Source organism: Oncorhynchus clarkii, chromosome 3, assembly GCF_045791955.1.
Source record: "Oncorhynchus clarkii lewisi isolate Uvic-CL-2024 chromosome 3, UVic_Ocla_1.0, whole genome shotgun sequence".
NCBI lineage: Eukaryota > Metazoa > Chordata > Actinopteri > Salmoniformes > Salmonidae > Oncorhynchus > Oncorhynchus clarkii.
Genome location: NC_092149.1, coordinates 64,085,527 through 64,113,098, shown reverse-complemented (window position 1 = coordinate 64,113,098; position 27,572 = coordinate 64,085,527). Strand labels below are relative to the sequence as shown.

General features: G+C 43.8%; 1 protein-coding gene across 1 annotated transcript in view; it reads right to left on the bottom strand.

Moving 5' to 3' along the window:
• LOC139401215 (ATP-binding cassette, sub-family A (ABC1), member 12) overlaps positions 1-27,572 on the bottom strand; it is a 60,256-nt gene that overhangs the window by 10,028 nt on the left and 22,656 nt on the right. Inside the window, exons 24-53 of the mRNA XM_071145611.1 lie at positions 27,418-27,508; positions 26,822-27,001; positions 26,384-26,638; positions 25,762-25,840; positions 24,680-24,794; positions 24,291-24,466; positions 24,012-24,165; positions 23,752-23,821; positions 23,347-23,481; positions 22,893-23,060; positions 22,502-22,685; positions 22,093-22,311; positions 21,644-21,840; positions 20,950-21,107; positions 20,484-20,720; positions 20,171-20,315; positions 19,690-19,936; positions 14,799-14,888; positions 12,944-13,037; positions 12,679-12,806; positions 12,067-12,154; positions 11,230-11,338; positions 9,957-10,011; positions 7,220-7,397; positions 6,760-6,875; positions 4,086-4,245; positions 3,528-3,781; positions 2,890-3,094; positions 2,565-2,674; positions 856-1,006 (exon numbers count right to left, since the gene is read on the bottom strand). Coding sequence (XP_071001712.1) covers positions 856-1,006; positions 2,565-2,674; positions 2,890-3,094; positions 3,528-3,781; positions 4,086-4,245; positions 6,760-6,875; positions 7,220-7,397; positions 9,957-10,011; positions 11,230-11,338; positions 12,067-12,154; positions 12,679-12,806; positions 12,944-13,037; positions 14,799-14,888; positions 19,690-19,936; positions 20,171-20,315; positions 20,484-20,720; positions 20,950-21,107; positions 21,644-21,840; positions 22,093-22,311; positions 22,502-22,685; positions 22,893-23,060; positions 23,347-23,481; positions 23,752-23,821; positions 24,012-24,165; positions 24,291-24,466; positions 24,680-24,794; positions 25,762-25,840; positions 26,384-26,638; positions 26,822-27,001; positions 27,418-27,508 — 4,548 coding nt within the window. The remainder of the gene's footprint in view (positions 1-855; positions 1,007-2,564; positions 2,675-2,889; positions 3,095-3,527; positions 3,782-4,085; positions 4,246-6,759; positions 6,876-7,219; positions 7,398-9,956; positions 10,012-11,229; positions 11,339-12,066; positions 12,155-12,678; positions 12,807-12,943; positions 13,038-14,798; positions 14,889-19,689; positions 19,937-20,170; positions 20,316-20,483; positions 20,721-20,949; positions 21,108-21,643; positions 21,841-22,092; positions 22,312-22,501; positions 22,686-22,892; positions 23,061-23,346; positions 23,482-23,751; positions 23,822-24,011; positions 24,166-24,290; positions 24,467-24,679; positions 24,795-25,761; positions 25,841-26,383; positions 26,639-26,821; positions 27,002-27,417; positions 27,509-27,572) is intronic.

Sequence of the window (27,572 nt, the reverse complement as noted above, 5' to 3'; positions counted from 1 at the left end):
AACATCAGAAACACTCACTCTCCATAATAATCCTTGGAGAATGAATGCACAGATTGATTACCTTTCTGAGTGATGAATTAGGTGGAGCAGTGCCTGCGCTGAACTGTCAAACATGATCCTCTCATCATAGCATGATCTCTCTGCTAGGAAGAAAAATCCATCTGGATCCATTGATACATCCACTACAGTCTGCCTTAATTGGAAAACAGAGGTAACCAAGCTCAGCTCTGTCTAAACTACATTCAACTTTATACCAGCCCGGTGTACTGTATCTTTAAGGGTTCTTCACTAGGTTTCTCGGTCTTACTCATAGTGAGTGTGCCAGCATTTAGTACTACAATAGCTAGTGATGGAACTTTTATCCTTTCTGATTCTAAAGTCGATCTGTTGATGTTGTTCTCTGTGTTTTGATGGACAGCAAAGGACAAAAGGAGTACAGTGTCAAGCTAGATGTCAATCTTAACTTTTTTTATTTTGTTATTCTGTTATGTTGATGTTCTCCATGCTTTGATGAGAGCAAAGTAGGAAGGAGTACCTCAGTACCTAGCTAGATTTCAATATTTTATTTTCAGATTCTGAAGTTCTTCTGTTGATGTTGCTCTCCGTGCTTTGATGTAAAGCAAAGAAGAAAGGAGTACAGTACCTAGCTAGATATGGATCTTTTATTTTCAGATTTTAACGTTGTTCTGCAATGGTTCTCTGTGCTTTGGTGAAAGATAAGTGTATTGTTGTGGGTGTAAGGAAGGGCCATATGTTAATGGGGAGAAACACAGTTACCCAGATCCTAGGTGACATAATCCACCCTCTACACGGTCACAAAGAAAACAGTCCTCTCTGGACTGTGGGAGGTCTTACCCGGTCTATCTCGCTCTTGGAGATGCCTCGGATGCGGGCATAGAAGTACATGTGCTCCTCCCCTGTCAGCAGGTCATCCAGAGCGTCCACTTGGGGACAGTAGCCGATGTTGATGCCCTCGTTACGGCAGTCAATGATGTCAACCATCCTCCTGAAAGCACGTACGCAGATAGAGATTTAAGAGTGAAAGAGGTTAAAAGGTTCCTATGCTCTCAGGATATGGTTCTGAATAATACAGGCAGGCGACATGAGAAAAGTATACTTCACTTTTAAAAAATGTATCTCACAAGAGCATAATTGCAGGGGATAATCAAATGGATCATGTGCTCAAATCCATTAATGAATGGATATTTGTAAAATACAGTGCATTCAGGAAAGTATTCAGTAGCGATTACAGCCTTGTGTCTTCTTGGGTATGATGCGACAAGCTTGGCACACCTGTATTAGGGAAGTTTCTCCAATTCTTCTCTGCATATCCTCTCAAGCTCTGTCAGGTTAGATGGGGCACATCGCTGCACAGCTATTTCCAGGTCTCTCTAGAGATGTTCATTCAGGTTCAAGTCCGGGCTCTGGCTGGGCCACTCAAGGACATTCAGAGACTTGTCCCGAAGCCACTCCTGCACTGTCTTGGCTGTGTGCTTAGGGTCATTGTCCTGTTGGAAGGTGAAACTTCGCCTCAGTATGAGGTCCTGAGCTCTCTGGAGCAGGTTTTCATCAAGGATCTCTCTGTACTTTTCTCCGTTCATTTTCCCTCGATCCTGACTAGTCTTCCCGTCCCTGCCTCTGAAAAACATCCCCACAGCATGAAGCTGCCACCACCATGCTTCACCATAGGGATGGTGCCAGGTTTCCTCCATATGTGACGCTTGGTATTCAGGCCAAGTAGTTCCATCTTGGTTTCATCAGACCAGATAATCTTTTTTCTCATGGTCTGAGAGTCCTTTAGGTGCCCTTTGGCAAACTCCAAACGGGCTGTCATATGCCTTTTATTGAGGAGTATCTTCCGTCTGGCCACTCTACCGTAAAGGCCTGATTGGTGGAGTGCTTTAGAGATGGTTGTCCTTCTGGAAGGATCTTCCATCGCCACAGAGGAACTCTGGAGCTCTGTCAGAGTGACCATAGGGTTCTTGGTCACCTCCCTGACCAAGGCCCTTCTCCCCAAATTGCTCAGTTTGGCCGGCGGCCAGGTCAAGGAAGAGTCTTGGTGGTTCCAAACTTCTTCCATTTAACAGTGATGGGGCCACTGTGTTCTTGGGGACCTTCAATGCTGCAGAAATGCTTTGGTACCCTTCCTCAGATCTGTGCCTTGACACAATCCTATCTCGGAGCTCTACGGACAACTCCTTTGACCTCATGGCTTGGTTTTTGCTCTGACATGCACTGTCAACTGTGGAACCTTATATAAACAAGTATGTGCCTTTCCAAATCATGTCCAACCAATTGAATTTACCCCAGGTAGACTCCAATCAAGTTGTAGAAACATCTCAAGGATGCCAGACCGACTGGCTCCAGGTCATCTATAAGTCTATGCTAGGTTTTTGCTTTGTCATTATAGGGTATTGTGTGTAGGTTGGTGAGTAAAAACAATTATTTCATACATTTTAGAATAAGGCTGTAACGTAACAAAATGTGGCAAGAGTGAAACGTTCTGAATACTTTCCGAGTGCACTGTATAAGGTAATGTAACACATATTACACCATAGCCTTACCCATCCCAGTCCTTGATCTGTGCTGTCCCTTCAGTAGGGCTGATGTCTCCAGTCAGCATCTTAAAAGTGGTGGTCTTCCCTGCACCGTTCACCCCCAGTAGACCAAAGCACTGCACAGCACAACCACACAACCACACTCACGTCAAGGACCAAAACAGCCACTGTACCAAACTTAAGTCAAACGAGACTTAATTTAGACTCATCCTCAAAGACTTAACTTAAGACTTGGACTTGCCTAAAGTGACCTATTGGCAAATCTTATAGTGACTTCATAAACTTTGTCAAGTATGTGATTGCTGCAGAATCAGATGAAGCCTGAGGTTACCTCCCCAGCAGGAATGCCCACAGACAGCCTCTTGACGGCCTGGACCTTCTTGGCCAGGTGATGGTAAACCTTGGTCAGCTGGTTGACCTGCAACAGGTCAGTAACAGCCGCTCCGCTGGTCACACGTTGGCACTCTGCCACAACATCCTCATCCTCGTCCTGGCTACCTGTCTGAGGCACTGCCTTCTTGGGGAAGATCAGGTTCCTATGGAGGAGAGGGATGGAGGGATGAGGAAGGGATAAATACATATTTTTTTATTGTCACATACAACGGATAGGTGCAATTAAATGTTTTACAGAGTCCGCCATAGTAGTACCGTGCCCCTGGAGCAAATTAGGGTTAAGTGGCTTGCTCGAAGAGGGAGAAAGGGAGTGAGAAAAGATGCATATGAGGGTAACAGTAACAGAAGAACTCAGCAACATATGGGGACCAGGAATTTATGCTTTTCCACCATTGACCCTCTAGCCTGATAATGACTCATATGTTCATTGCCATGCCATAGGAGTTGGTAAGACAGCAAAAACAGATCTGGGACCAGTTTAATTGTGCCCTACATGCCCACCATGCCTCCCACATCCATATATCATCATTGCCCATTCCAATCTGCTTTAGTTCTCTATCACCACAGCAGACTCACCTGACTTTACGTATGAGCCACTTGTTGAGCAGCAGACGTAGGGTGAAGCCAATGAAGCCTTGGAGGAAGAGGGAGACGAACATCCAGCCCAGCATGTCCATGGTGAAGGGGTTCTTATAGGCGTCCACTCCATACACACTGAGGATCTGAACCTGCATATCAACCCTGGCCAGCTCCATCAGGCCGTTCCCAAAACTAAACTGGGGGAAGATCAGGAACACATAGGACAGGATTCTGTACACCTCGTGTATCCTCTGTGGAGAGAGAGAAAGAGAAGGAGAAATATATAGGGAGAGAGAGAGAAGGGGTGCTCAGTCCATGGGATGTCAACTAGGTAAACAAAGAATTAGTTAAATTATTTAACAATATTGACGGGAAGTTCAAAACCCCTCCAATGCTTTATCAAACCTAAAGAGTAATGGACTCAGAAACCCTTTCGATATAAAAAGGCAATCAGAACAAACGTCTGAACTACATATATTTTCAGGGAAACATCTTTTCAACATGGCTCCAGTTATAAAATGTCTCCTTCAGTCATCTCTACATTGTGCTGCTCACTTCATCATTCTCATTGAGCTGTCCCAGGAAGAAGACGATGGAGGTGGAGATGATGGTGTTGGTGCTGATGAAGAGGTTGATGCACACGTAGCTGATGAAGGCCATCTCTGCATCCTTAAAGACCCCTGACAGCAGGTACATCCACGGGAATGTGGCAAACCTGAAAACCAGATGACAACATGACACTTGTCAGTCTTTACATTATAACATGTTATTTAATGTTCAATGCACGAGACATTTAGTCTCTCTAATAACAGACTGTTAAACATAGCAAGCTAGCACACGTGATATTTGGTTCTGGGTTATGATATTATGATTACAACTTTCAGCCTTTAACTTGCAACTAATCTCTCGTGAAAGACTCTGTGGAGGTGGTGCTTGATGTGAAGGCAGGGATTTTTACCAGAACATGTGGGTGGTTCTGTAGTGGGGAGCCGTTGAATCTGATGTTTCCACTAGCTCAGACTTCAACACTTTTGCCCCCACAACTAGATGGAATAGAGCTAGCGCACGTACATTTTTATTTTCTGGGTTCTGAGATTCACTTGCAACAGGTGATGAATGCATGATTTGCTTAATCTCATTGTAATTGACTCGGTGGAATGACTATATGAAACAAGAGACCAAGCCAGAGAACTTTGAAAAAGAAATAAAAAATAAAAGAAACTTTAACTCCATTTTCAAGGAGAGTAAACACTTAAACCACAAAAGCTAAAAGAGAAGAAGATAAATGAGTTCCTTTATATATTCCCCCATGGTGAGGCCCTATCCTCTCTCTTACTCTAAATGATCTGCCTTTTTCTTTTGATTGGGGTGCCTGGGTCAAGGGAGAGTGTGTGCAGAGGGAAGTGAGTGGAAGAGAGGAGAGGGGGAGAGAGAAATTGTGGGTGGGGGGTGGGGGAGAAGTGAATGAGAGAGATGAGGGTGGAGGAGGAGGCTGTGGGGCAGTCAGACTGACTAAATAGGAGAGACCATCTGCTCCAAGCCAAGCTGCCACACAGAAGCAGAGAAACCAGTCCAGAGTATGTACAGTGGGGAGAACAAGTATTTGATAACCTGCAAAATCGGCAGTGTTTCCTACTTACAAAGCATGTAGAGGTCTGTAATTTTTTATCATAGGTACACTTCAACTGTGAGAGACGGAATCTAAAACAAAAATCCAGAAAATCACATTGTATGATTTTTAAGTAATTCATTTGCATTTTATTGCATGACATAAGTATTTGATACATCAGAAAAGCATAACTTAATATTTGGTACAGAAACCTTTGTTTGCAATTACAGAGATCATACGTTTCCTGTAGTTCTTGACCAGGTTTGCACACACTGCAGCAGGGATTTTGGCCCACTCCTCCATACAGACCTTCTCCAGATCCTTCACGTTTCGGGGCTGTCGCTGGGAAATACGGACTTTCAGCTCCCTCCAAAGATTTTCTATTGGTTGGGATGGTGTTCTTGGGGTTGTACTCATCCTTCTTCTTCCTCCAAACACGGCGAGTGGAGTTTAGACCAAAAAGCTATATTTTCGTCTCATCAGACCACATGACCGTCTCCATTACTCCTCATTGATCAGGTCCTGCCGTGTAGTTCTGGGCTGATCCCTCACCTTCTTCATGATCATTGATGCCCCACGAGGTGAGATCTTGCATGGAGCCCCAGACCGAGGGTGATTGACCGTCATCTTGAACTTCTTCCATTTTCTAATAATTGCGCCACCAGTTGTTGCCTTCTCACCAAGCTGCTTGCCTATTGTCCTGTAGCCCATCCCAGCCTTGTGCAGGTCTACAATTTTAACCCTGACGTCCTTACACAGCTCTCTGGTCTTGGCCATTGTGGAGAGGTTGGAGTCTGTTTGATTGAGTGTGTGGACAGGTGTCTTTTATACAGGTAACGAGTTCAAACAGGTGCAGTTAATACAGGTACTGAGTGGAGAACAGGAGGGCTTCTTAAAGAAAAACTAACAGGTCTGTGAGAGCCGGAATTCTTACTGGTTGGTAGGTGATCAAATACTTATGTTATGCAATAAAATGCAAATTAATTACTTAAATATCATACAATGTGATTTTCTGGATTTTTTAGATTCCGTCTCTCACAGTTGAAGTGTACCTATGATAAAAATTACAGACCTCTACATGCTTTGTAAGTTGGAAAACCTGCAAAATCGGCAGTGTATTAAATACTTGTTCTCCCCACTGTATAGGCAGACAGACCGGCAGACAGACAGGCTGCTGTGAAAGAGGAATCACACTGAAGTAGGCTCTGAATTGATGGAATTCTGCTTCACATTCTACCTTGCGTGAAATAGACTGGGGTCTTAAGAAGACATGTTCAGTAGCAAGCAGCCACCCATCACTTAGTGACAAGAAATGGTTTCATCCTTTGATGAAACCTCCCCACCTGCTTGAGTTGATAGTACTGGGGAGCTACTGTGTATATGGTACTCAAGGAAAGGAAGGTGTGATCTTCCAGCAACTGAGATCCTTCACCTCTGACATGGCTAAGGGAACCTGTACTGTGTGTGTGTGCAGTCACTATGGTGATACCCATTCACCCAAAGTGTGTGTGTGTGTGTGTGTGTGTCTGCATGTGTTTGTCCTTCTATGTGTGTGTGTGTGTGTGTGTGTGTGTGTGTGTGTGTGTGTGTGTGTGTACACGTGTGTACGTGTGTACTTACCCAAACATGACCAGCAGCAGACTCACAGCAGCAAGGTTCTGCCTGTCAGTAAAGGCTGGGAGCTGAAAGGCTGCTATCGTGGCAATTGAGAGAGCGACTGGGACCATGTATAAGGCCTGGAGAAACAGGAACGCTTAACACACCGTAGTACACTGGTCGCTTAAATACATCACACACATCAAACTGTAGAATCACTGGCAACTGCCTCTTTCAATAGTGGAAATCAATCAAGTTCATACCAGTCATATTCATTTAACAGCTAAACATCATATTCTTGTAGTCTACAATCCCAAAACAAATAAAGAAAAGGTGTGGGCCGTAATGCCGTCATTGACTGTATGAAGGAAGTGCAGGATGAGCAACATCAAGAATCTCCTGGCTAGCATTTTTAGACAATGCAGCAATGCTAGTGGAAATGTACTGTATCAGTTAGCCGTGCATGGTGTTGACATAGTCCTACCATGTCGTAGAAGAAGTTGATAGCCCAGTAGAAGGGTTCTCCTATCCCAGAGATGTGCTGCAGTGTCTTGGAGCCGCTGTGGTGCTCCTGGACCTCGTAGATCGCGAAGCTAGCAGTCATAATGGAGTAGCCAGTCAGGGCACACACAGCCACCAGGATATGGACCAGACCTTGCACTCTGGAGAGAGGGAGAGAAAGAGAGAAAGAGAGAAAGAGAAGAGAAAAAAGAGAGAGAGAGAGGTCACTAAGCTGGGGGATCACACAGCCAAGTGTCCTCTTATAGCCAGAAGAGGATGGAGAACTGCTGATGTAAAAAGGGCTTTATAAATGCATTTGATTGATTGATTGATTGATCACCAGAGCCAAGTGTCCTATGTTAATTAGTCCTCCTATGAACTGTCCTGTGCTTATTTTACAGGCCTGAAAACATTGTTAGTAGGTTTCCATGCCAGCTGAGCCAGTAATTCATTTGAAGGGTTCATTGGAGAAACTCACAACAAACAAGATTTCATTAATAATAAATGGGTCTCTCGTGAAGAGAGATGTTCCAACTCCAGCAGTGACAAGATAATAGCCACAAAGAAGAAATTACTGTTTTACCAACACCACCTGCCAGAGCTCTCCTAAAATTTATGAGTCGAACCAGCTGCTTCCTGCTATTGAGACGTCTATGTGATAAAGATATTTTAAGAGGCATTGTTGAGAAGCGTCATGGTTGTCAGATTCATAGCAACTGGCTGGAGCTCTTTAAGATATTACCTACTGTGTCGTTGTCTTTGATGCCTCCCCATTCAAATTCACTCAGCTAGATTCATGCCTCCCCTTTACTTCTTTTGTTTTTGATCGAGCTACCCTACATGATTGGTGTTCTGCCTCCCTCTTCATTTCATTTTGGCTAGGCTGCAGGAGGCAGGAGGACCACAGACAGAGGACCATGGACAAAGAGAATATGTTGGACGAGGATAGCTGGAAAATGAAAGACAATCACTGGCAGAGGAACAAAGAGACAGGCTGTAGTGTGTCCTGTAACCAGAAGCAAAGACAGTCTTATTATCAGTATGACCAACAGGCCATCCCGAACCCCACTAAGGCAGATGCATGAACACCATAGTCAGGACGAGACATCATTTGGGGTCATCTTAAACACGAGTTAGGCCAAAAATGATATTAGACACCACAAATTTTAGCTAGTGATTTTTGATTTGTCATCTGAAGGAAAATTTCAGATTGAAGTTAAAAGAAATACAGCAGTTGAGACTCAACTCAACAGATCTTTGATACTAATGAATGTCTTAAGGGAACCCCTTGATCAAAGCAGTGACCTTCTCCCTCAGAACAAAATGACAGGCTTTGGGCTAAAATTGGACCAGTGTGTGTGTGTGTGTGTGTGTGTGTGTGTGTTTAGTCGGGGGGACTGTCACACTGTATAGCCTAGTCAATTAGGTCAATTAGTAACTGTAGACAACAAATATCAGCTATTGATTGTGATTTTTAATCTGATGGAAGAGCAAACGTTAAGAGGTAAAAAAAACCCAAGAGATCTTTGATAATGATGATGAAAGTATTGGGGAACATCTGTCTGAAAGCAGGGTTCTGTCCTCTGCTCTGTCAAGTCCTCTTAGTCTGAAAAAAACAGAGCTAACCCAGGTTGTGGGTCGGGGAATACTGTCGCGATAAATAGCCAACGACTGAGAAGAGCAATCCCAGGTCCCTAAAATAGCCTGCAGTCAGTGTTAAAAACAACCACGGTCGGAGAAGTGGGAAGCTCTGTGAATTAATCAAACTCTGCACCACCCTAAATAGTAAATAAACAGAGTCCCAAATTGCACCCTATTCCATACAAAGTGCAATATTTTTGACCAGAGCCCTATGGACCCTTTTCAAAAGTATTGTACTATATAGGGAATAGGGTGCCATTTTGCACACATACACATTATATTGGGCCTGCTGACTGTCCCTGATCAATAATGCCAGCTCAGGAAAATCCATTCATCAAATCAGATATGGGTAAATACAGCAAGTCAGATTACATTAGGACTTTAATTTAAATGTCAGGGTTAGTCTCCATATAATCCTTGTTATCTCAGTCTAGCACTAGACTGGTTTCCTTTTGGAGATATCAACACAGTGTCACTCCCTGACCTGAGTATTCTTTGTTTTCTTTATTGTTTTGGTTAGGTCAGGGTGTGACATGGTTGATGTATGTGTTTTTGTACTGTCTAGGGGTTTTGTAGGTTTATGGGGTTGTTTACCATCTAGGTGTTTTATATGTCTATGGTTGCCTAGATTGGTTCTCAATTAGAGGCAGGTGTTCTGATTGGGAACCATATTTAGGCAGCCATCTTCGTTGGGTATTTCGTGGGTTATTGTCTATGTCTAGTTGCCTGTGTCTGCACGGTCGTAGTATAGCGGCACGTTCGTTTTGTAGTTTGTTTAGTGTCGGTCTTCATTAAAATATATCATGTATTCAATTCACGCCTTGGTCTTCTCACTACGACGACCGTGACACACAGGTTAATGATAGTAATAAACATTGAAGTATCTTTAGGTATGTCAGGCAGACACCGGATCATCAGGCTTTGGCTCGCCAACCAAAATTGAAACAATCTCACGAGGACCAATGAAAGGCATGGTAACTCCGTTTAGCGAAAAGCGGCATACTTTGTAGAGTGAACCAAGAGCAAGAAAGAAAGAGAAAGAGAGAGAAGACAAGGGAGTGTGTGTACTGTGTCCTTACATGGCATCTTCTTCTTGTACTTCACCAGGATAGGGATGACTGGACACAGAGATGGCTGTATAGACACAAAAACAGACAATCAATTTAACCACATTCATAAGATAAAACCATGACACTGCACAGATATACTGAACCAAGGATAAAACAAATGAGTCAGCCAGAGTAGCGCTAGACACAATCCCTAGATTTCTCCTCCCTCTCATCCCTCTCCTTCCTCCTCCTTCCTCTCCTCCCTCCTCCTCCTTCCTCTCCTCCCTCTCCTTCCTCCTCCTTGGCCTGTGTGAGTCTACAGATTACATTTGAATGATTGCACTCCTTCCTCCCCTCCTCCTCTACCCTCCCCTCGGCTCGCTTATTGACTGGGCAGACAGTATATTTCAGGTGGTGCTGAAATAAGGTTGAAACGCCAGTCTGCCTGCCTCAGTCCCTGAGTACACCTCTCAACACTCCCTGATTGGTATTCAGCCTGTATAGTGATTGTAGACTGAGGAGAACACACTACTGCCCCCTGGCTCTAAACAATGGAACTGACCTTACTATGACCCAACTGTGAACACTTTCGTGCATGGATTTAACAATGGTGGAAACCCTTCAGTCAACGTTTACACAATCCACTGCTTTTAAATCTATGGCAGGAAGTGTGCAAATGCATACTTCTGGAAAAGGGTGCCAAATTGAGCCTTTCAGCCTATAGAATCCAAAAGGGGTCTCTCTCTGAAAACTATTTTCAGAGGGTGTGTGTGTTTTATTATTATAATTTATTTTATTTTATTTAATCTTTATATAACTAGGCAAGTCAGTTAAGAACAAATTCTTATTTACAATGACGGCCTACACCGACCACCCTATGGGACTCTCTGTGTGTGTGTGTGTGTGTGTGTGTGTGTGTGTGTGTGTGTGTGTGTGTGTGTGTGTGTGTGTGTGTGTGTGTGTGTGTGTGTGTGTGTGTAAATCCCTTTCAGCAGATTAGCTTGGTTTTAAAACTTGGCTCTGATACATACAATTGGATTTGAAAGTGAACGTGATTCCAGGTAGTGTGGCTGATCATTGTGAACCCCCTGAGAAGCTAGCTTCAACACACCAAGTTTTTAATACTGTTTATCAAATTACAATTGTTATGCTATCCCTAGAGCTGGTGCATCACAATTATTCAAGGTGCAATTCCAAGCTCTGATTTGATGAATTAGCGGCGCATGAAACAGGCTCCTGGTGTCTTTAGAGATAAAGCTGCTGTTGTTTTCTTTGACAAAAATAGGCTTCTTGCGCTGCTCACCATAATTCTGAGGGTCCTTGCCGGCTGGAAGGCTGGTACGTAGGATGAAGTTGTTGAGGCTGTTTAGGTATGCAGGCATGGTATGGTGACCCTCAGGGTTGTACCAGACCTAGAAGACAAGAAAACACACACACATGCGCACACACGCATACACACACACACACACACACACACACACACACACACACACACACACACACACACACAAAAGTTCAAGTAAAACTTAAAGTTTGAAGACACACATTCATGAATATCTCGGGATTGCAGCACATGCTTCTCAACATTTCTACTTCTAATTCTCTTATCTCTAATAATACACTTATCTTGAGAAGGTGTCTAAGTCTAAATCGCTAGCATCATTATCCCTCAGGGGCCATTTCAGATTCAGCCAAAACATAATTGATGCGAGTAGCTGCGATTAACAATGTTAACGACGACATTGATGGTGTAATAATCCCGTTCCATCTTGGTACAGTGCTTAGTGCTTCTGTATCATAACGGCTCCAATTAGGAAATCATAGCTAATTTAACCACTATACATCACAACAAGATAGCCTGGTCCTAGATCTGTATGTGCTGTATAGCCAACTGCTACAGTCATTATCAAGCCAAGCAAGACAGCACAAACAGATCTGGGAACAGGCAACCAACAAGAGATTAACTAGGACAGAAGAGCAGTTAAGAGGGTTGTTTTCTTGGTGGGGTAAAGACAGGGTTTTATATTCTGTACATAACAGCAGGAGACTGATATAGGTACAGAAGGGTAGATACACTATAGTAACCCATAAACATATATATTCATACATATTCAGTGTTTATATATATATATATAGTTACCTTGGAGAGGGTTCGGTTTGCGGGCACCTCCAAGAGGTCCATCTGGAGACTAGTTGGGAGTGGCTCCCCGAAATCAAAGCCACCATACCTATGACGATTTGTTCATATATATAATCGATTATTATTTACATATTGTACATGTTTGCACACACACACATACATGGCAGAGCTACACCACGCGTTTAGATACATGCACCACTTAGTAAAGCTGGATAATAAAGAATATGGAAAGAGGACAGTGGGGAGAGAGAGAAATCATAGCCTCCGTACCTATGATGAATTGTTCATATAGGTATCGGTTATTCATTACAAATAAGTCATTACCCAATGTTACTGTCTTTTTAACTCCGTGATCAAGGCATGAGACTCATTCCTGAATGAGACCATAAAAGTGAACTGAACAGAACTGAGCTGGAAGAAGATGCATAGTTCAGGATATCAGATTCCCCAGCTCCATTCATTTACTATCCAGCCAGTGATCCTTTACATTTCATGTCATTGAAAGCAGTTTTTTCCTATGATTTGTTATGATAGAGAGAGAGGGATATACAGCATAGAGCATATCTAGAAACAGACACATTAGTGTATGCAGGTTGCATTGAAACTGTTAACCTGTTCCTGATGTAGTTGTTGGCTGTAGCCAGGAGATAGTTTTCAACCTTGATGCCAGTCAGGTTATAGACGATCTGGGAGGAGGGGTTCATCTTATGGGGAGGCTGGTATTGGTTATACTGACACACCTGGTTGGAGGAGCAGAAAGGAGAGTAGAGTGGGTGTAGGATACACACACGCAGGCGGGCAGACACACACACACACACACACACACAGAACTTCTGCTGATTTTTACTGGTATGTCCTTTAATGAACTCTAACCCACCTGTTGATATTTGTTACATTTGCAGGACTCAAATGGCACTGAACTGTTTCCTTTAGTTTCCCAGCTGGCAGACTTGGTGCTTCTGGTGCAGACCCTTCAAAAAGACAAAAGACATTCACAAGGTAAACCACAGGCCCGTTTTAAATGGTAAGATAACTACAATGCATACATGTACTGATTCACAAGGACACTAGCTAACCCACTCCATTTACACTTGTACATACACTCACACACATGCATAAACACCACCACAGTAACACACCAATACCAGTGTTCAATTCATATGGACAGTAAATCAGTATTTATTCTCGAGGTATAAACAGGCATGACATCACAGAGTGGCGGAGAGATATAATCAGTAGTCAGGAAGTGCCATGGCACTCAGCACTCTCCAGTGATTGTCCACAGGGCATCTCTATCTCTCTCACACACACACACACACACACACACACACACACACACACACACACACACACACACACACACACACACACACACACACACACACACACACACACACACACACACACACACGCCCTGCTGCCTAGCTGCACATCTAGCTAAATGTCTTTTTTTTTTGGCCGACAATTTTATAGTGCCTCTGAGGTCTGGTTCATGAGTGCCAACATTGATTTGAGTGCCTGCGAGGGGAAATCTATCCTATAAACACAGAGTGTTTATGGAATACCAATGATTCCTCAAACACACACACGTTCAGACACACGCACGCACCCACACATCAGTGGAGGCTCCCCAGAGGAGGAAGGGGACGACCACCCTCCTCAATGAATTTCATAATCTTTTAAAAAACATTTAAAAAGTTATCATTTTTAGATGAAACTATACTAAATATAATCACGTCACCAAATAATTGATTAAAACACACTGTTTTGCAATGAAGGTCTACAGTAGCCTCACAGCACTCTGTAGGGTAGCACCGTGGTGTAGCCAGAGGACAGCTAGCTTCCATCCTCCTCTAGGTTAATTGACTTCAGTACAAAATCTTGGAGGCTCATGGTTCTCACCCCCTTCCATAGACGTACACAGTAATTATGACAATCTCCAGTGGAGGTCCTCCAACCTATCAGAGCTCTTGCAGCATGAACTGACATGTTGTCCACCCAATCAAAGAGACTCAGAGAATGACTCTCGTACTGAAAGCTTAAGCTACAGCTAGCTAGCTGGACTAATGATTACAACCTATATCAACTAGATGCAGGCAAGTGTGTGCAAGGCAGTATTGAATGTGTAACTAACTGTCTGTCCATGTGTCACTGTCTGTCACCTCAAATTTTTATCTTGACTTGTGTACACCTACGTTGTAAACTTTCATTCATTGGCTAGGTTGTAGCAACCTCATGATGAGTATAGGGAAAATTAGAGTATCACGTAGCAGCCTAAACCTATCGATGTTACATTGAGCTGGGTGAATGGAATATGAATGACAGTCATCCAATATGCTGTAATAGAAATAAGGCCATGCTCATGAAAAAATAAAAACCTCCTCCCTCATCTTAAATGGCACTGACCCCCACTGACCCACACACTCGAGCATGTCCAAATACACGCACACATACATACACACAGACGGCAAAGCAGAACTGCTCCAGGCGTTTAGAGACATGCACCATGTAGTAATGCTGAAGAGTACAGAGTATGGCGACAGGATAGTGGGGAGCGGGAGAAGTGGAACAAAGACAGATACTAAAAGGGAATAGATTGACAATGGCATATGAAGGAAAATAGGGTAAGAAGAGAATTCGGAAGTGCTAGATATAGACAAAGTAAGAGTGGTGGAGAGAAAGTCGCCAGACAAGTAAGAAAGTGATTATGTAGAAGTTGGTCAGGTACATACGGTTTATCAGGGCTGTTCAGACACCCATTATCAATCCCAGGGAATGACATCATAGAGTTGACCAGGTTGCTGGAGTTTGGATTCTGGTTGCTGTTGACGACATAAAAACAAAAAGTTTCAGGACAAACTTATAACAGAATGCAACATTATGTCTCGTCTAATACTTTCTAGTTAGCCTGGTCCCAGATCTGTTTGTGCTGTCTAGTTTGACAAGTCCTATGATCATTGTCATTCCATGTTTTTGAAATTTGGCATGTCACTGACCATGACAGTTGGTTATACAGCACAAACAGATCTGGGACCAGGCTATACTTTCAAGGGACTTTGAGCAAATCCTTCAGTACAGTATTAGTAAATGATCCAATTAGGACAGTGGTTTGGAAGGTAATATGAGCCCAACATCAAAAAAGGCTAATTCAATCTCATTTAACCATCAACCAAGGACAGTGAGAGGGCACACAGTGTTTGATGTGTTCCTACCTCAGCGTATCCTCTCCTTTGTATCTCTCTCCATCTCTCCTCTCCTCTCTACCTTCCCTCAGATCAAAGAACTGCTCTTCACAATCAAGACTTCGTCACTTCGACTCTCTCCTTCCTTCTCTCTATACTTTCATCTCACACCTCAGATCACATCATCATAATAATCTCTCTCTCAACATCCCACTCCCTCTATCTCTAAATCTCACTCGCTCTCTCTACCTCTCACTGCCTCCCCCCTCTACCATTTATCTGAGTCACCCTTCAAGAAACTTCTACTCTCTTACCCAAAAAACCTAACTTACAACCTGAAAATGAGAAAGATGGCACAGCAATAGACAAACAGTGACCGGACGGGACTGATCTGGGACTGTACAGTGCATTCTGAAAGTATTCAGACCCCTTCACTTGTTCCATATTTTGTTACATTACAGCCTTTTTCTAAAAATGTACTTATTTTTTATTCTCTCATCAATTTATACACAATAACCCATAATGACAAAGCAAAAAAAAGTTTTTATAATTTTTTTGCATATTTAAAATAAAAATAAAAACCGAAATATTACATTTACAGAAGTATTCAGATCCTTTACTCAGTACTTTGTTGAAGATGCAGTGAATACAGCCTCGAGTCTTTTTGGGCATAACGCTCCACGCTAAGCACACCTGTATTTGGGGAGTGTGTCCCATTCTTCTCGGCAGATCCTCTCAAGCACTGTCAGGTTGGATGGGGAGCGTCACTGCACAGCTATTTTGTGAAAGATGCTGCTTGAAGAGGATGGCTGACATTTTACATTTTAAAATGTATTTTGTACATAATGTTGCTGCTCTCTTATGACCGAAAATAACTTCTGGACATCAGAACAACGATTACTCACCACAAACTGGAAGAAGCTTTTTCCTTTAAAGAGTCAGATGAGAAGGATATACTGCTCTCCTGGGAACAAGCACAAATTCCAGTCATTTGCATGAAGAAAAGATGGAGGAAATGTCACGACTTCCGCCGATGTTGGTCCCTCTCCCTGTTCGGGCGGTGTTCAGCGGTCAACGTCACCGTTCTTCTAGCCATCGCCGCTCCACCTTTCATTTTTCCATTTGTTTTGTCTTGTTTTCCACACACCTGGTTAGTATCTCCTCATGATTACTATGTGTATTTAGCCCTCTGTTCCCTCCATGTCTGTGTGGGGTATTGTTTATTGTCTAGGTTGGCACGCTTCCGGCTGGGTTGCGTCAGGTTTTATTTGTACCTGTGATTTGTGGCAGCCGTTACTTTGTACTTGGTTGTTGTACTGTGTGCTGCCTCACTTGTTCTTTTGGCATTTGTTTTTGTGACGCGGTTGCATTCTGTTCTTACTATTGCCTCAGTAAAGTGCTTCTTTGTTCACTCATCTCTGCTCTCCTGCGCCTGACTTCCATGCACCAGCTACACCCATTGCATGACAGGAAAAGAGGAAGCAGATTGGGTTTCTGAGAATCAACCGGCAAGCGAGTAAACTCCCACTGCCTTCCGCTCTACTTGCTAACATTCAATCATTTGAAAATGAAATTGATGACCTACAATTACGATTATCTTACCAACAGGACATTAAGAACTGCAATATCTTATGTTTCATGAGTCGTGGCTGAATGACGACATGGATCATATTTAGCTGGCGGGATTTTCCATGCACTGGCAGAACAGAGATGCTAAGTCTGGTAAGACAAGGGGTGGGGGTGTGTGTCTTTTTGTCTATAACAGCTGGTGCACGATGTCTAATATTAAAGAAGTCTCGATGTATTGCTCGCCTGAGGTAGAGTACCTTATGATCAGCTGGAGACCACACTATATACCAAGAGAGTTCTCATCTACATTATTCGTAGCCGTCTATTTACCACCAAAGACCGATGCTGGCAATAAGAGCTGCACTCAACCAACTCTATAAGGCCATAAACAAACAAGAAAATGGTCATCCAGAAGCGGCGCTCCTAGTGGCCAGGGACTTTTAATGCAGTCAAACTTAAATCCGTTTTACCAAGTTTTTACCAGCATGTCACATGTGCAACCAGGGGGGGGGGGAAATCCTAGACCACCTTTACTCCACACACAGAGACACGTACAAAGCTCTCCCTCACCCTCCATTTGGCAAATCTGACCATAACTATATCCTCCTGATTCCTGCTTACAGGCAAATACTCAAGCTGGAAGTACCAGTGACTCGCTCAATACGGAAGTGGTAAGATGACGCGGATGCTACGCTACAGAATTGTTTAGCTAGCACAGACTGGAATATGTTCCGGTATTCATCCAATGGCATTGAGGAGTTCACCACATCAGTCATCGGCTTCATCAATAAGTGCATCGATGACATCGTCCCCACAGTGACTGTACAGAAACCATGAACTACAGGCAACATCCTCACTGAGCTAAAGGCTCCGGACGCTTATAAGAAATACCGCTATGCCCTCAGACGAAACATCAAACAAGCAAAGGGTCAATACAGGATTAAGATTGAATCCTACTACAAATCCGACGAGCTCGCGTCTGGGTTTCCCTTTGTAGTCTGTAATATTTCAACATGTGTAGACTTTACCGTGAAATGTTTACTTACAAGCCCTTAACCAACAATGCAGTTCAAGAAATAGAGTTAATAAAATATTTACTAAATAAACTCAAGTTTAAAAAAAAAATCTATCAAAAGGTAATACAAGAAATGTACATAAGAATCAAATCAAATAAAATTTTAACGAGGCTGTATACAGGGGGTGCCGGTGCTGAGTCAATGTGCGGGGGTACAGGTTTGTCGAGGTAATTTGTAAAGTGACTATGCATAGATGATAAACAGCGAGAAGCTGCAGTGTAAAAACAAAGACTTGACCCGAAGCCACTCCTGCGTTGTCTGGGGTTGTGTGTTTAGGGTCGTTGTCCTGTTGGAGGGTGAACCTTCTCCCCAGTCTGAGGTCCTGAGCGCTCTGGAGCAGGTTTTCATCAAGGATCGTTCTGTACTTTTCTCTGTTCATCTTTCCCTCGATCCTGACTAGCCTCCCAGTTCCTGCTGCTGAAAAACATCCCCACAGCATGATGATTCCACCACCATGCTTCACCGTAGGGATGTGCCAGGTTTCCTCCAGACATGATGCTTGGCATTTACTGAGGAGTGGCTTTCGTCTGGCCACTCTACCATAAAGGGCTGATTGGTGGAGTGCCTCAGAGATGGTTGTCCTTCTGGAAGGTTCTCCCATTGCCACAGAGGAACTCTGGAACTCTGTCAGAGTGACCATCGGGTTCTTGGTCCCCTCCCTGACCAAGGCCCTTCTCCCCCGATTGCTCAGTTTTGCCGGGCGGCCAGCTCTAGGAAGAGTCTTGGTGGTTCCAAACTTCTTCCATTTAAGTATGATGGGGCCCCTGTATTCTTGGGGACCTTCACTGCTGCAGAAATGTGCCTTTCCAAATCATATCCAATCAATTGAATTTACCACAGGTAAACAAGGGATTTCTGTATTAAAAATTTAAAAAAATCAAAATATTCTAAAAACCTGTTTTCACTTTGTCATTACGGGGTATTGTGTGTAGATTGATGAGAAAAAAATTTATGTAATCAATTATCAAATAAGGCTGTAACGTAATAAAATTTGGAAAAGTGAAGGGGTCTGAATGCTTTCCGAATGCACTGTATATCAGATGTCTCAAAGAGTGCTGATCTAGGATCAGGTTCACCAGGTTCATTATGATCTATATGTCACGACTTCTACCGAAGGTAACTCCTCTCCCTGTTCAGGCGGCGCTCGGCGTCGCCAGTTTACTAGCCGCCACCGATCCCTTTTTCCTTTTCTGGTTGTTTTGTCTGTGTTCCTTTTCACACCTGGTTTCATTTGCGTTTATTTCTGTGTGTATATAGGGCACCTGTTGCCTGCCTTAGTTCGTGCGGGATTAAGCTTGTGTGTATTTGCGCTCGATTATCTTTGATGTTTATTGTTTTCACTATTACACACGTGTAGTTAAGTTTCGGAACTGAGTTTGTTCCTCAGTTCGTTTTTAAGAGTTTCTGTATTGTTTTCACTATTTAGGCACGTGTATGTAAGTGTCGGAACTGTGGTTGTTCCTCCGTGTGTTGGCACGAGTTTCTGATCCTTCGAGAGCGTAGTTTGGGATTTTCGTCTGTGCCATTTTTGTATTGGTGGACTATATATACATTAAACATGCTTCTCAGAAATCCCTGCTCTCCTGCGCCTGACTCCTACACCTCTCACCGAGACACACCTTATCACACTATAACCTTAATCATCACTTGATACATACTGCCCCTGATCTCCCATAATGCAGCAGTGCAGTGTGTCCTGTACCTGACCTGAAGAAGGAGGCCCGAGGTGGTAGAGGGTGAGTGTGTGTGTTTTTGTGTGTGTAAGTAAGCAATATGTGTCTATCAGTGTCTCTGACCTGAAGAATGAGTACTGTGGTCCGAGGTGGTAGAGGGCAGGTGACAGCTCCATCTCTGGGAAGTGTTGCAGGTCGCTCTTGATGGAACCCAGACCCATGGCCAGGATGATGAACACGACAGGTAGAACCACCTGGGAGAAGAGACCCTTCCAGTCCCGTCTGGAGTGATGAACCCTCTTCATCAACATAGCAGTCACCTGCTGCCAGGTCAGGGCCAGGCCGTGCACCGTAGACGAGCCCGTCAGACCTACAGGACAACAAGGGTTGGTGTTATTATTAGTAGAATTAGGCACAATAACGTCTAAGTAAATATGTTTTATTCCTAGGACCAGGACTTTTTCCTGACTTTTTATTTTTCATTAACTGAATGGGAATAACTGGCCTGTATCAAGGACCCAGAGTTCTTCCTCCTGGTAAGGTACCAGCTAGCTGGTCAGTCTAGTCTAGGACGTCAAAGAGCAGTGAAGTGGACGTGACTCACTGGCTTTGTCTCCGAAGATGGAGTTGTTCTGGAGGTCCTCTGGTAAGCTGTCTCTGGAGGCAGACAGGTCTGGCATGGATTCAGACACAGAATATGGCTTATCTTCTGCAGGCTCTGTATCATCTTGGGTCAGCTGGAGGAACACCTGCACAGACCACAAAAAAACATAAACATGTCAATGGGTGTGAACTGTAATTGCATGTACATTATCTGAGTGTGTCTATCTCTGTATATGAAGTACACTGTATATGCATGAGTGCTGGTGTACTCTGTGAGTGCACACCACATTGATAGGCATCTGTGTATCTCTAACCTCCTCCAAGGTAGTGTCCGAGATGCCGTAGCAGCCCAGCTGTAGAAGGTCCAGGTTAGAGTCCAGGCTGGAGAGCAGGGAGCGGTAGGCCTCAGCATTGGAGGAGCTGAACGGGGGAAGGGAGTAGACCAGGTCTCCCATCTCAGCCTCCTTCAGACGAGCATCTGGCATGTAGGACTGGATGAATGTCTTGACCTCGACACCGTCAAACCTGGCCTGGGAGTCTGGGGTCTGGACCTAACAAGAGACCAGGGTGAGGAAGAAGAGGAGTGCTCATACAGTATGGCCTACATCAGGCCATTTTATTTACTATGTTTATTATGTTATTTATTTGACAGGGACAATACACATCAATTAACATTTCTACACATTTTTTTATCTGTAGTCCCTGTGTTAGTTTTAAAACTTGATATAAGCATGTACAGTAGATGTCTTTTTTTTAATGTCTTATAATAAGGCTAAGTACCTTCTTGGTGAGTGTGAGGTTGTATCCCTGGGCCAGCTTATCTTTGAGGTAGAAGGGGGACCCGCAGCACTTGAGGCCTCCTCTCTCCAGGAAGGCTATACGGTCGCTCAACACCTCTGCCTCGTCCAGGTGATGGGTAGACAGGATGATGGTACGGTCTGAGAGAAGGTAAAGAGAGAGACACAAGGACACACACACACAGGCACACACAGGAAAGGATGCAAGGACGCACACACACACCCGAACATACAGATGAATGCATGCACACACACACAACAGGAAAAGAAAAGGACAAAGGAACACCAACATACAGATAAAGATACCCCACACCCAGAGACATGTGACAAACAACAGAGACAAAAAGTATGAGCAATCCCTTTCTGAACCTTTTCAGTTTTCCCTTCCCTCCCTGAGCAGCAACTGTCAGTCACATCGACTGAGACAAACCCAACCAAGTAGCAGGCATGTCTGTGTGTGTGTGTTAAATAGCAGATTCCACACCCACATGACGGATACCGGTCCCTCTGCTCCCCCACTACAGATGCTGTGGGATCTCTTTTTCTCCACAGCTACACACACACACACAATACACACTATACTGCTATGTGCACTTGGAGAAAATCTATTTCTGCTTCATTAACTGTAGAGAGAGAGAGAGAAGGCAGGGGGGGGGCATTTGGGCTGTGAGACTCACCCTTCTTGTGCTTGATGACAATGTCCCAGATGGCGCGTCGGGAGCAGGGGTCGACCCCGGTGGTGGGCTCGTCCAGGACCACCAGACGAGAGCCCCCGATAAAGGCGATGGAGATGGACAGTTTCCTCTTCATTCCTCCAGACAGTGTCCCCACTCTCTTGTGTCGGTGGGCATACATGCCAGTCTCCTCCAGGATTCTAGGAAAGACAGTAGAAGGAAAAGACGTGTTACTGTATGTGGGAAACGTCAATTTGACTCAGAGCGTTTCAGTCATATTTAGTCACTACAATCTAAAAACAAATCTATGTGCTAAAGCAGTTCATCTTACATGGTTAATATGATGTAATTTAGAGATTTCTGGGGCGGATATGGATGTGATCTTGGTTCAGATTGTACTTTAGGTTGACTTGCTGTTAGACACAACAGCAGTGCGGTAAGTGACTACTCACTTGCGGACTTGCGCCTTCAGGTCATTCTGTGACCAGTGTGGTGCCTTGATCTGTCCGTATAGTAGCAGGTGCTCCTTGGTGGTCAGATGGTCAAAGTGGACATCATACTGCATGCACACACCCAGCTCCTGGCGAACGTCATCAATGTTAGTCTCCATGTCCTTCCCATACACCTCAATGGTACCAGAGGAGGGGGCGAACAAACCGGTGAGCAGAGACCTGGAAACAGAGACAATAATACATCACATAAACTCATGTTTTTCAATAGAGAAGACATTGTGAAAAAGCAATGAATAAATATATTCAGCAGGCCTAAATCCCTAACCCCAATGACATATTACAATGTGCCTAATAGATTATATCTGATTAAAGAGAAGTAGAGAACAGATAGATCATTGTCAGAACTCACATGGTTGTGGTCTTGCCAGCTCCGTTGTGTCCCAGCAGTGCAGTTACTTGTCCCTCGTAGAATTTGACATTGAGGTTCTTTATGGCTGCTCTGTCCCCATAGGTCTTAGTCAGTCCATGGAGAGCCACGCCCACAGGAAGACCTGAGATCTCCTCTTTCATATGAGAGGGGAAGCCACCCTCAACTGAGAGAGAGAGAGAGAGAGAGAGAGAGAGAGAGAGAGAGAGAGAGAGAGATAGAGAGAGGAGGCATGGAGGGAGGGAGGCAGGGAGCGAGAGAGAGAGAGCGAGAGAGAGAGAGAGATCAAAACATATTATGACACAGTCACATCTCTTGATCTGTTAGCTGCAGCAAGCTGCTTTAGGAAGGCTGTTGTGTTGCAGTACTGTACCTTTGCTGTCCTTCTCATTGGGAAAGGCAGAGAGGTTATTCTTCATGATGTTGGAGAAGAGCAGTCCCCTGTTGACATTCTCAGGGCCCTTGCTGCAGCAGCAGAAGAGACCAGTCCAGAATGAGGGCATCACAGGGAAGTACCAGGGTTTTGCAATGCCATACTTTCCTGATGGGCACAAAGTATATGATCAATAGAGGAAAAGCCATACATAATTTGCCATAGGGTTGGGGTCAATTCCATTTCAATTCAGTCAATTTAGGAAGTGAACTGACATGCCATGCAATTCCTCATTGCAGTCAGTTATATTGGCAATTGGAATTTCATTTCACTTCCTGAATTGACTGAATGGAAATGGAGCTGACCCCAACTGTTGAACAGTATTTGACTCTGTCTCCAGTCTAGTCTGGCTTGCTGTGTGTTTTTATTACTTGACGCTGTGTTGTGTGATTACCTGGGAAGACTATGCGAATGTAGGCTCCAATGATGAAGTAGCAAACTGAGTCAATGAGGAGAAGCCAACATAGCCAGCCGAAGGATGACGTGTCACCGGCCATGGGTGAGATATATTGGTTGCTCCACTGGATCCCTAGAGGAAGTAGAAAGTAGGAACATAAAAATGTTTCAGTTAATTTGTTAAATCGCACTCTCTCCTCGTTGCTAGTATAGAGGCTGCTTTCTCCTCATGAGTTTGTTTTTTTAAGCACCTTTGATGGCTTTGTGACACACACACACACACACCACACATTTACGAGCGTACGCATGCACACACGTACACACACAGACACACACACACGCAGACACATGCCTAGCACGCACACACACACACACAGACAGCCATCTTCCCAGCATGTCGTACCTTCTCCCTGGCTCTCATAGCGAGTGATGTATTGACTGGCATAGCTGAAACAGGTGGGGGCAAACAAACTCTGAGGGAAACAAGAGGCACGGATAAGGCATAACACAGGGACATCAATAAAAAAAATGTCTGTATCAACCCCTCTATCTCTCTCTGTTACTCTTCCTTCTCTTCTCTGTTTCTAGATCGTGATCTGTCTCTCTATCTCTCTTTTCTCCCTCTCCCTCAGCCCCTTCCCTCTCTTCCTCCATCCCCCTCACCAGGGCACTCTTGGTGGAGAACGATAGCGAACTCTCCAGTGACATCACTATGATGAATGGGAAGAAGCTGATGACGTAGATGAGGGCGCCGCTCAACCCAGCGATGTTTGTCTTGTCAAAGAATGAGCTCACCAGGAAACTGATGGCCAGGATGCTGTAGAATATAAGAGAGGAGAGGAGAATATTATGTCACATTTTTCAATAGAAATTGAAAAATGCCCATTCACATACGGACATACACACACACCCAGGTTACCCTGCCACCCTGAGGTAGCCTACCTGAGTCCGTAGTCACTGAGGTAGAGGAAGAGCAGGAAGCCGTCACTGTGGGGCAGGACGCGCCCAGCCTTCAGGATGATGGTGAGGGTGATTATGGTGATGATAAGGAAGCATGCACTCTCTATGAACCAGGCGAAGAAGTGACTGATGGGATTGACCCCCATCATCTTCATGTACTGTGGAGGTCAAAAGGGAGGGGTTATGAAATCAAACAATCAGAACGCATGACTCAAATACAGTATTTAGAATTTAATGAATGAATAGAATAATTTATTAATACATTTTAATGTCTTACCACCCTTGTGATTTGCAAAATATGTGTTTGTTTGAAAGAGACATCTACAGGAAATGACATAATTGCCAGGGGAGATGGTTGGCGGCTACTATACCTCATGAAGTCTGAGCTCTCTCTCGTGAACCAGCTTCTTCACAAAGTTGGCGATGAACAGAACCCAGGCAATCATCAAGACCAGAGGGAATGCAAATGCAATGCTGTTCAGGTACCTTAGGAAGAGACATTACAGCTGTCAATCAATCAATCAATCAATGTCACAGCCTAGCTACCAGCACTGGGACTGAGAAAGAAAAACAACATTTTCACTCACTTGCTAAAAATATGGATTGCAGTCATACATACACACAATCACTCTCAGATGAACACATCATGATGAGCATGTATATAACACACACACAAACAAAAACAGTTCCCTAGAAAAAACAATAACAACGACAATGTCCTAACCTCATGTAATTCACTCAAAGCTTTTTTCCATAATCAGAGAGGGTATACCCTGATACATGGACCTTGTCAATGTTTATAATAATACAAGTAATATTTCAAAGTGATCGTATCGGGAATAATGTGTTGTTCCCTAATAAATCAATGCACCAGAGCTGCAGGGATCACCATGTCTACGTCCCAAATGGCACCCTATTTCCTTTATAGTACACTATTTTTAACCAGGGCCCATAGGCCCATTCAGTCAAAAATAGTGCACTATATAGGGAATAGGGTGCCATTTGGGGCACAGCTTATATCTCACACATGAATGGGAGGCAGCCAGGCAGGGAGAGCAGCTACGCTGCGTTTGCGAGATGAGATATCCATGTTGGCTTCAGAAGCACTCTCAGTAAGATGTAAACATAGACATTATGCTCAGCCATGATTTATGGCGAAGCGTGTACTGTATTGATGCAGGGGACATAGCTAGTAGTTTATGTGTAACTGATCGGAGGCTGGATGAGAGATGAGGTCGTTTTTTATTGTGGGTCTGCTCATCAACAGGAGGGGAGATAATGCGTGTGTGTGCATGTGCATGCTTGTGTATTTGTGTGTGTGTGTGTGTGTGTGTGTGTGTGTGTGTGTGTGTGTGTGTGTGTGTGTGTGTGTGTGTGTGTGTGTGTGTGTGTGTGTGTCTGTGAGTGTGTGTGTGTGCGCCTGCATTCACGTGTGCATGTTGGGCCTACTCACTCGTCCTTGAGGAAGCAGGGGTAAGGGAAGGCCTGTAGCTGGACGGCTGGCTCAGTGACCTGCTGTCCTGTCTGGGTCTCTGAGAGATGATGAGATAGACAGTAAAACACCACATCACATAATACGTCATCACATAACACAGAACAGTGTTGTTTTCCTCTTTTCTTAACAGCACTGATTTAGCTGACAGCTGCTTTTTGCAGGAATGTTTTTACTATGATATGGGTTGTGTCTTACCTACCTTACCTACCCTTTGGAACCCTTAAAAAAAAGAGTTCCAAAAGGGTTCTTTGGCTGTCCCCATAGGACTCTTTTTAGTTCCAGATAGAACCATTTTTGGTTTCAGGTAGAACCCTTTTGAGTTCCTCGTTAAACCTTCTGTGGAAAGGGTTCTACAGTACCTGGAACCAAAACGGTTCAACCTAGAACCAAAAAGCATTCTTCAAAGGGTTCTCCTATGGGGACAGCCGAAGAATCCTTTTAGGTTCTAGATAGCACAATTTTTAAAAAAGAGTTTACCTTGGGTAAAAGCACTGACTGTACTGTAAGTCACTCTGGATAAGAGCATCTGCTAAATCCCCAAAATGTAAATGTAAACATATCATCAACAACATAACGTTACCTATGATGGCCCTGTCGATGCTCTCCTGCAGGTATACAAAGCCTCGGTTGTAGCGCTGGGTCTTCAATGAGGAGATGTAGGGGTCCTTCACCCAGAAAGGGTTGCGGGAGCGGTCGGTCCGCATGGAGTTCTCGATGGACATGCGGATGGTGTAGTCCACCTTTGGAGGCAGCGCGGAGGAGGAGGAGGAGCGTGAGGCGTCTCTCCGCTTCCTGTGTGAGTCGTCATCATCCTTGGGCAGCTTGAAGATGATACCTGCAGAAAGAGAAACAGGAACAGATCACAAACTGCTATTTTATTTTATTTTTGACCACTTGAATATTACATTAAGTAACTGTATTGTTACAGAGAAATGATTTAATATAGGAATCAAGACGGCTGTAGGGCAAAATGTTAAAACACAAGGCATTTATTTTGAAATATAAAGGCTAGACTAACTGGCATAGAGGTCTCTGGTCTGGGTGAGGTGTTCAGCCACGGTGTTGAGGTCCTCAGTAGAGTTGATGCCGTGGAAGCGGTCAAAGTTAATACAGGAGGACAGGTTCATCATCAGGTTGGACAGAGTGGTGATCTGGGTCACAATGTCCTTGTTTTTCTCCAGGAGGGTCGCTGTGCTAGCTAGGGGGAGAACACGGCTCTATTAGATATAATACAAATACAAATAGAAAGATAAAGAAGATCTATAGCTAATAAAGTGGATAACTATCTTAAGACAGATTAAGATATTTAAGTAGTGAGAAGTGGTCAGAGCGCCAGGGGGTCAGGAGGGAAGATGTATATTAAATACAAAGATAATATAAAACTAAAGAAAAAAAGATGCACATTATAAAGAATGTATGAATTAATGAAAACATGTATTGCTCCGACGGGAATTTGAATGTAGAAGATATGTTAAGACACATTTTATTGGAATGTCTTAATTGAAGGCCTTGATATGTTTTATATTTTACATAGAGATAACTAGAGAAGAAGGGATAAGGGTTGTCTTGTATGTACCCATTTTCCAAAGTAAGACCTTCAAATACAAAACTCACAGAAGTTCTTGAGAGTATCCTTCATCTTGCTCACATCAATGTCTGTCTGCATCTCAATGAAATTCTGAACAAAGGAATTGCCAAGGGAATTCTAGGAGGGAGAAAGAAGTTGAGTAAAATAACGTCAATATACAGTTGCTGAAACTTTCAGTTGC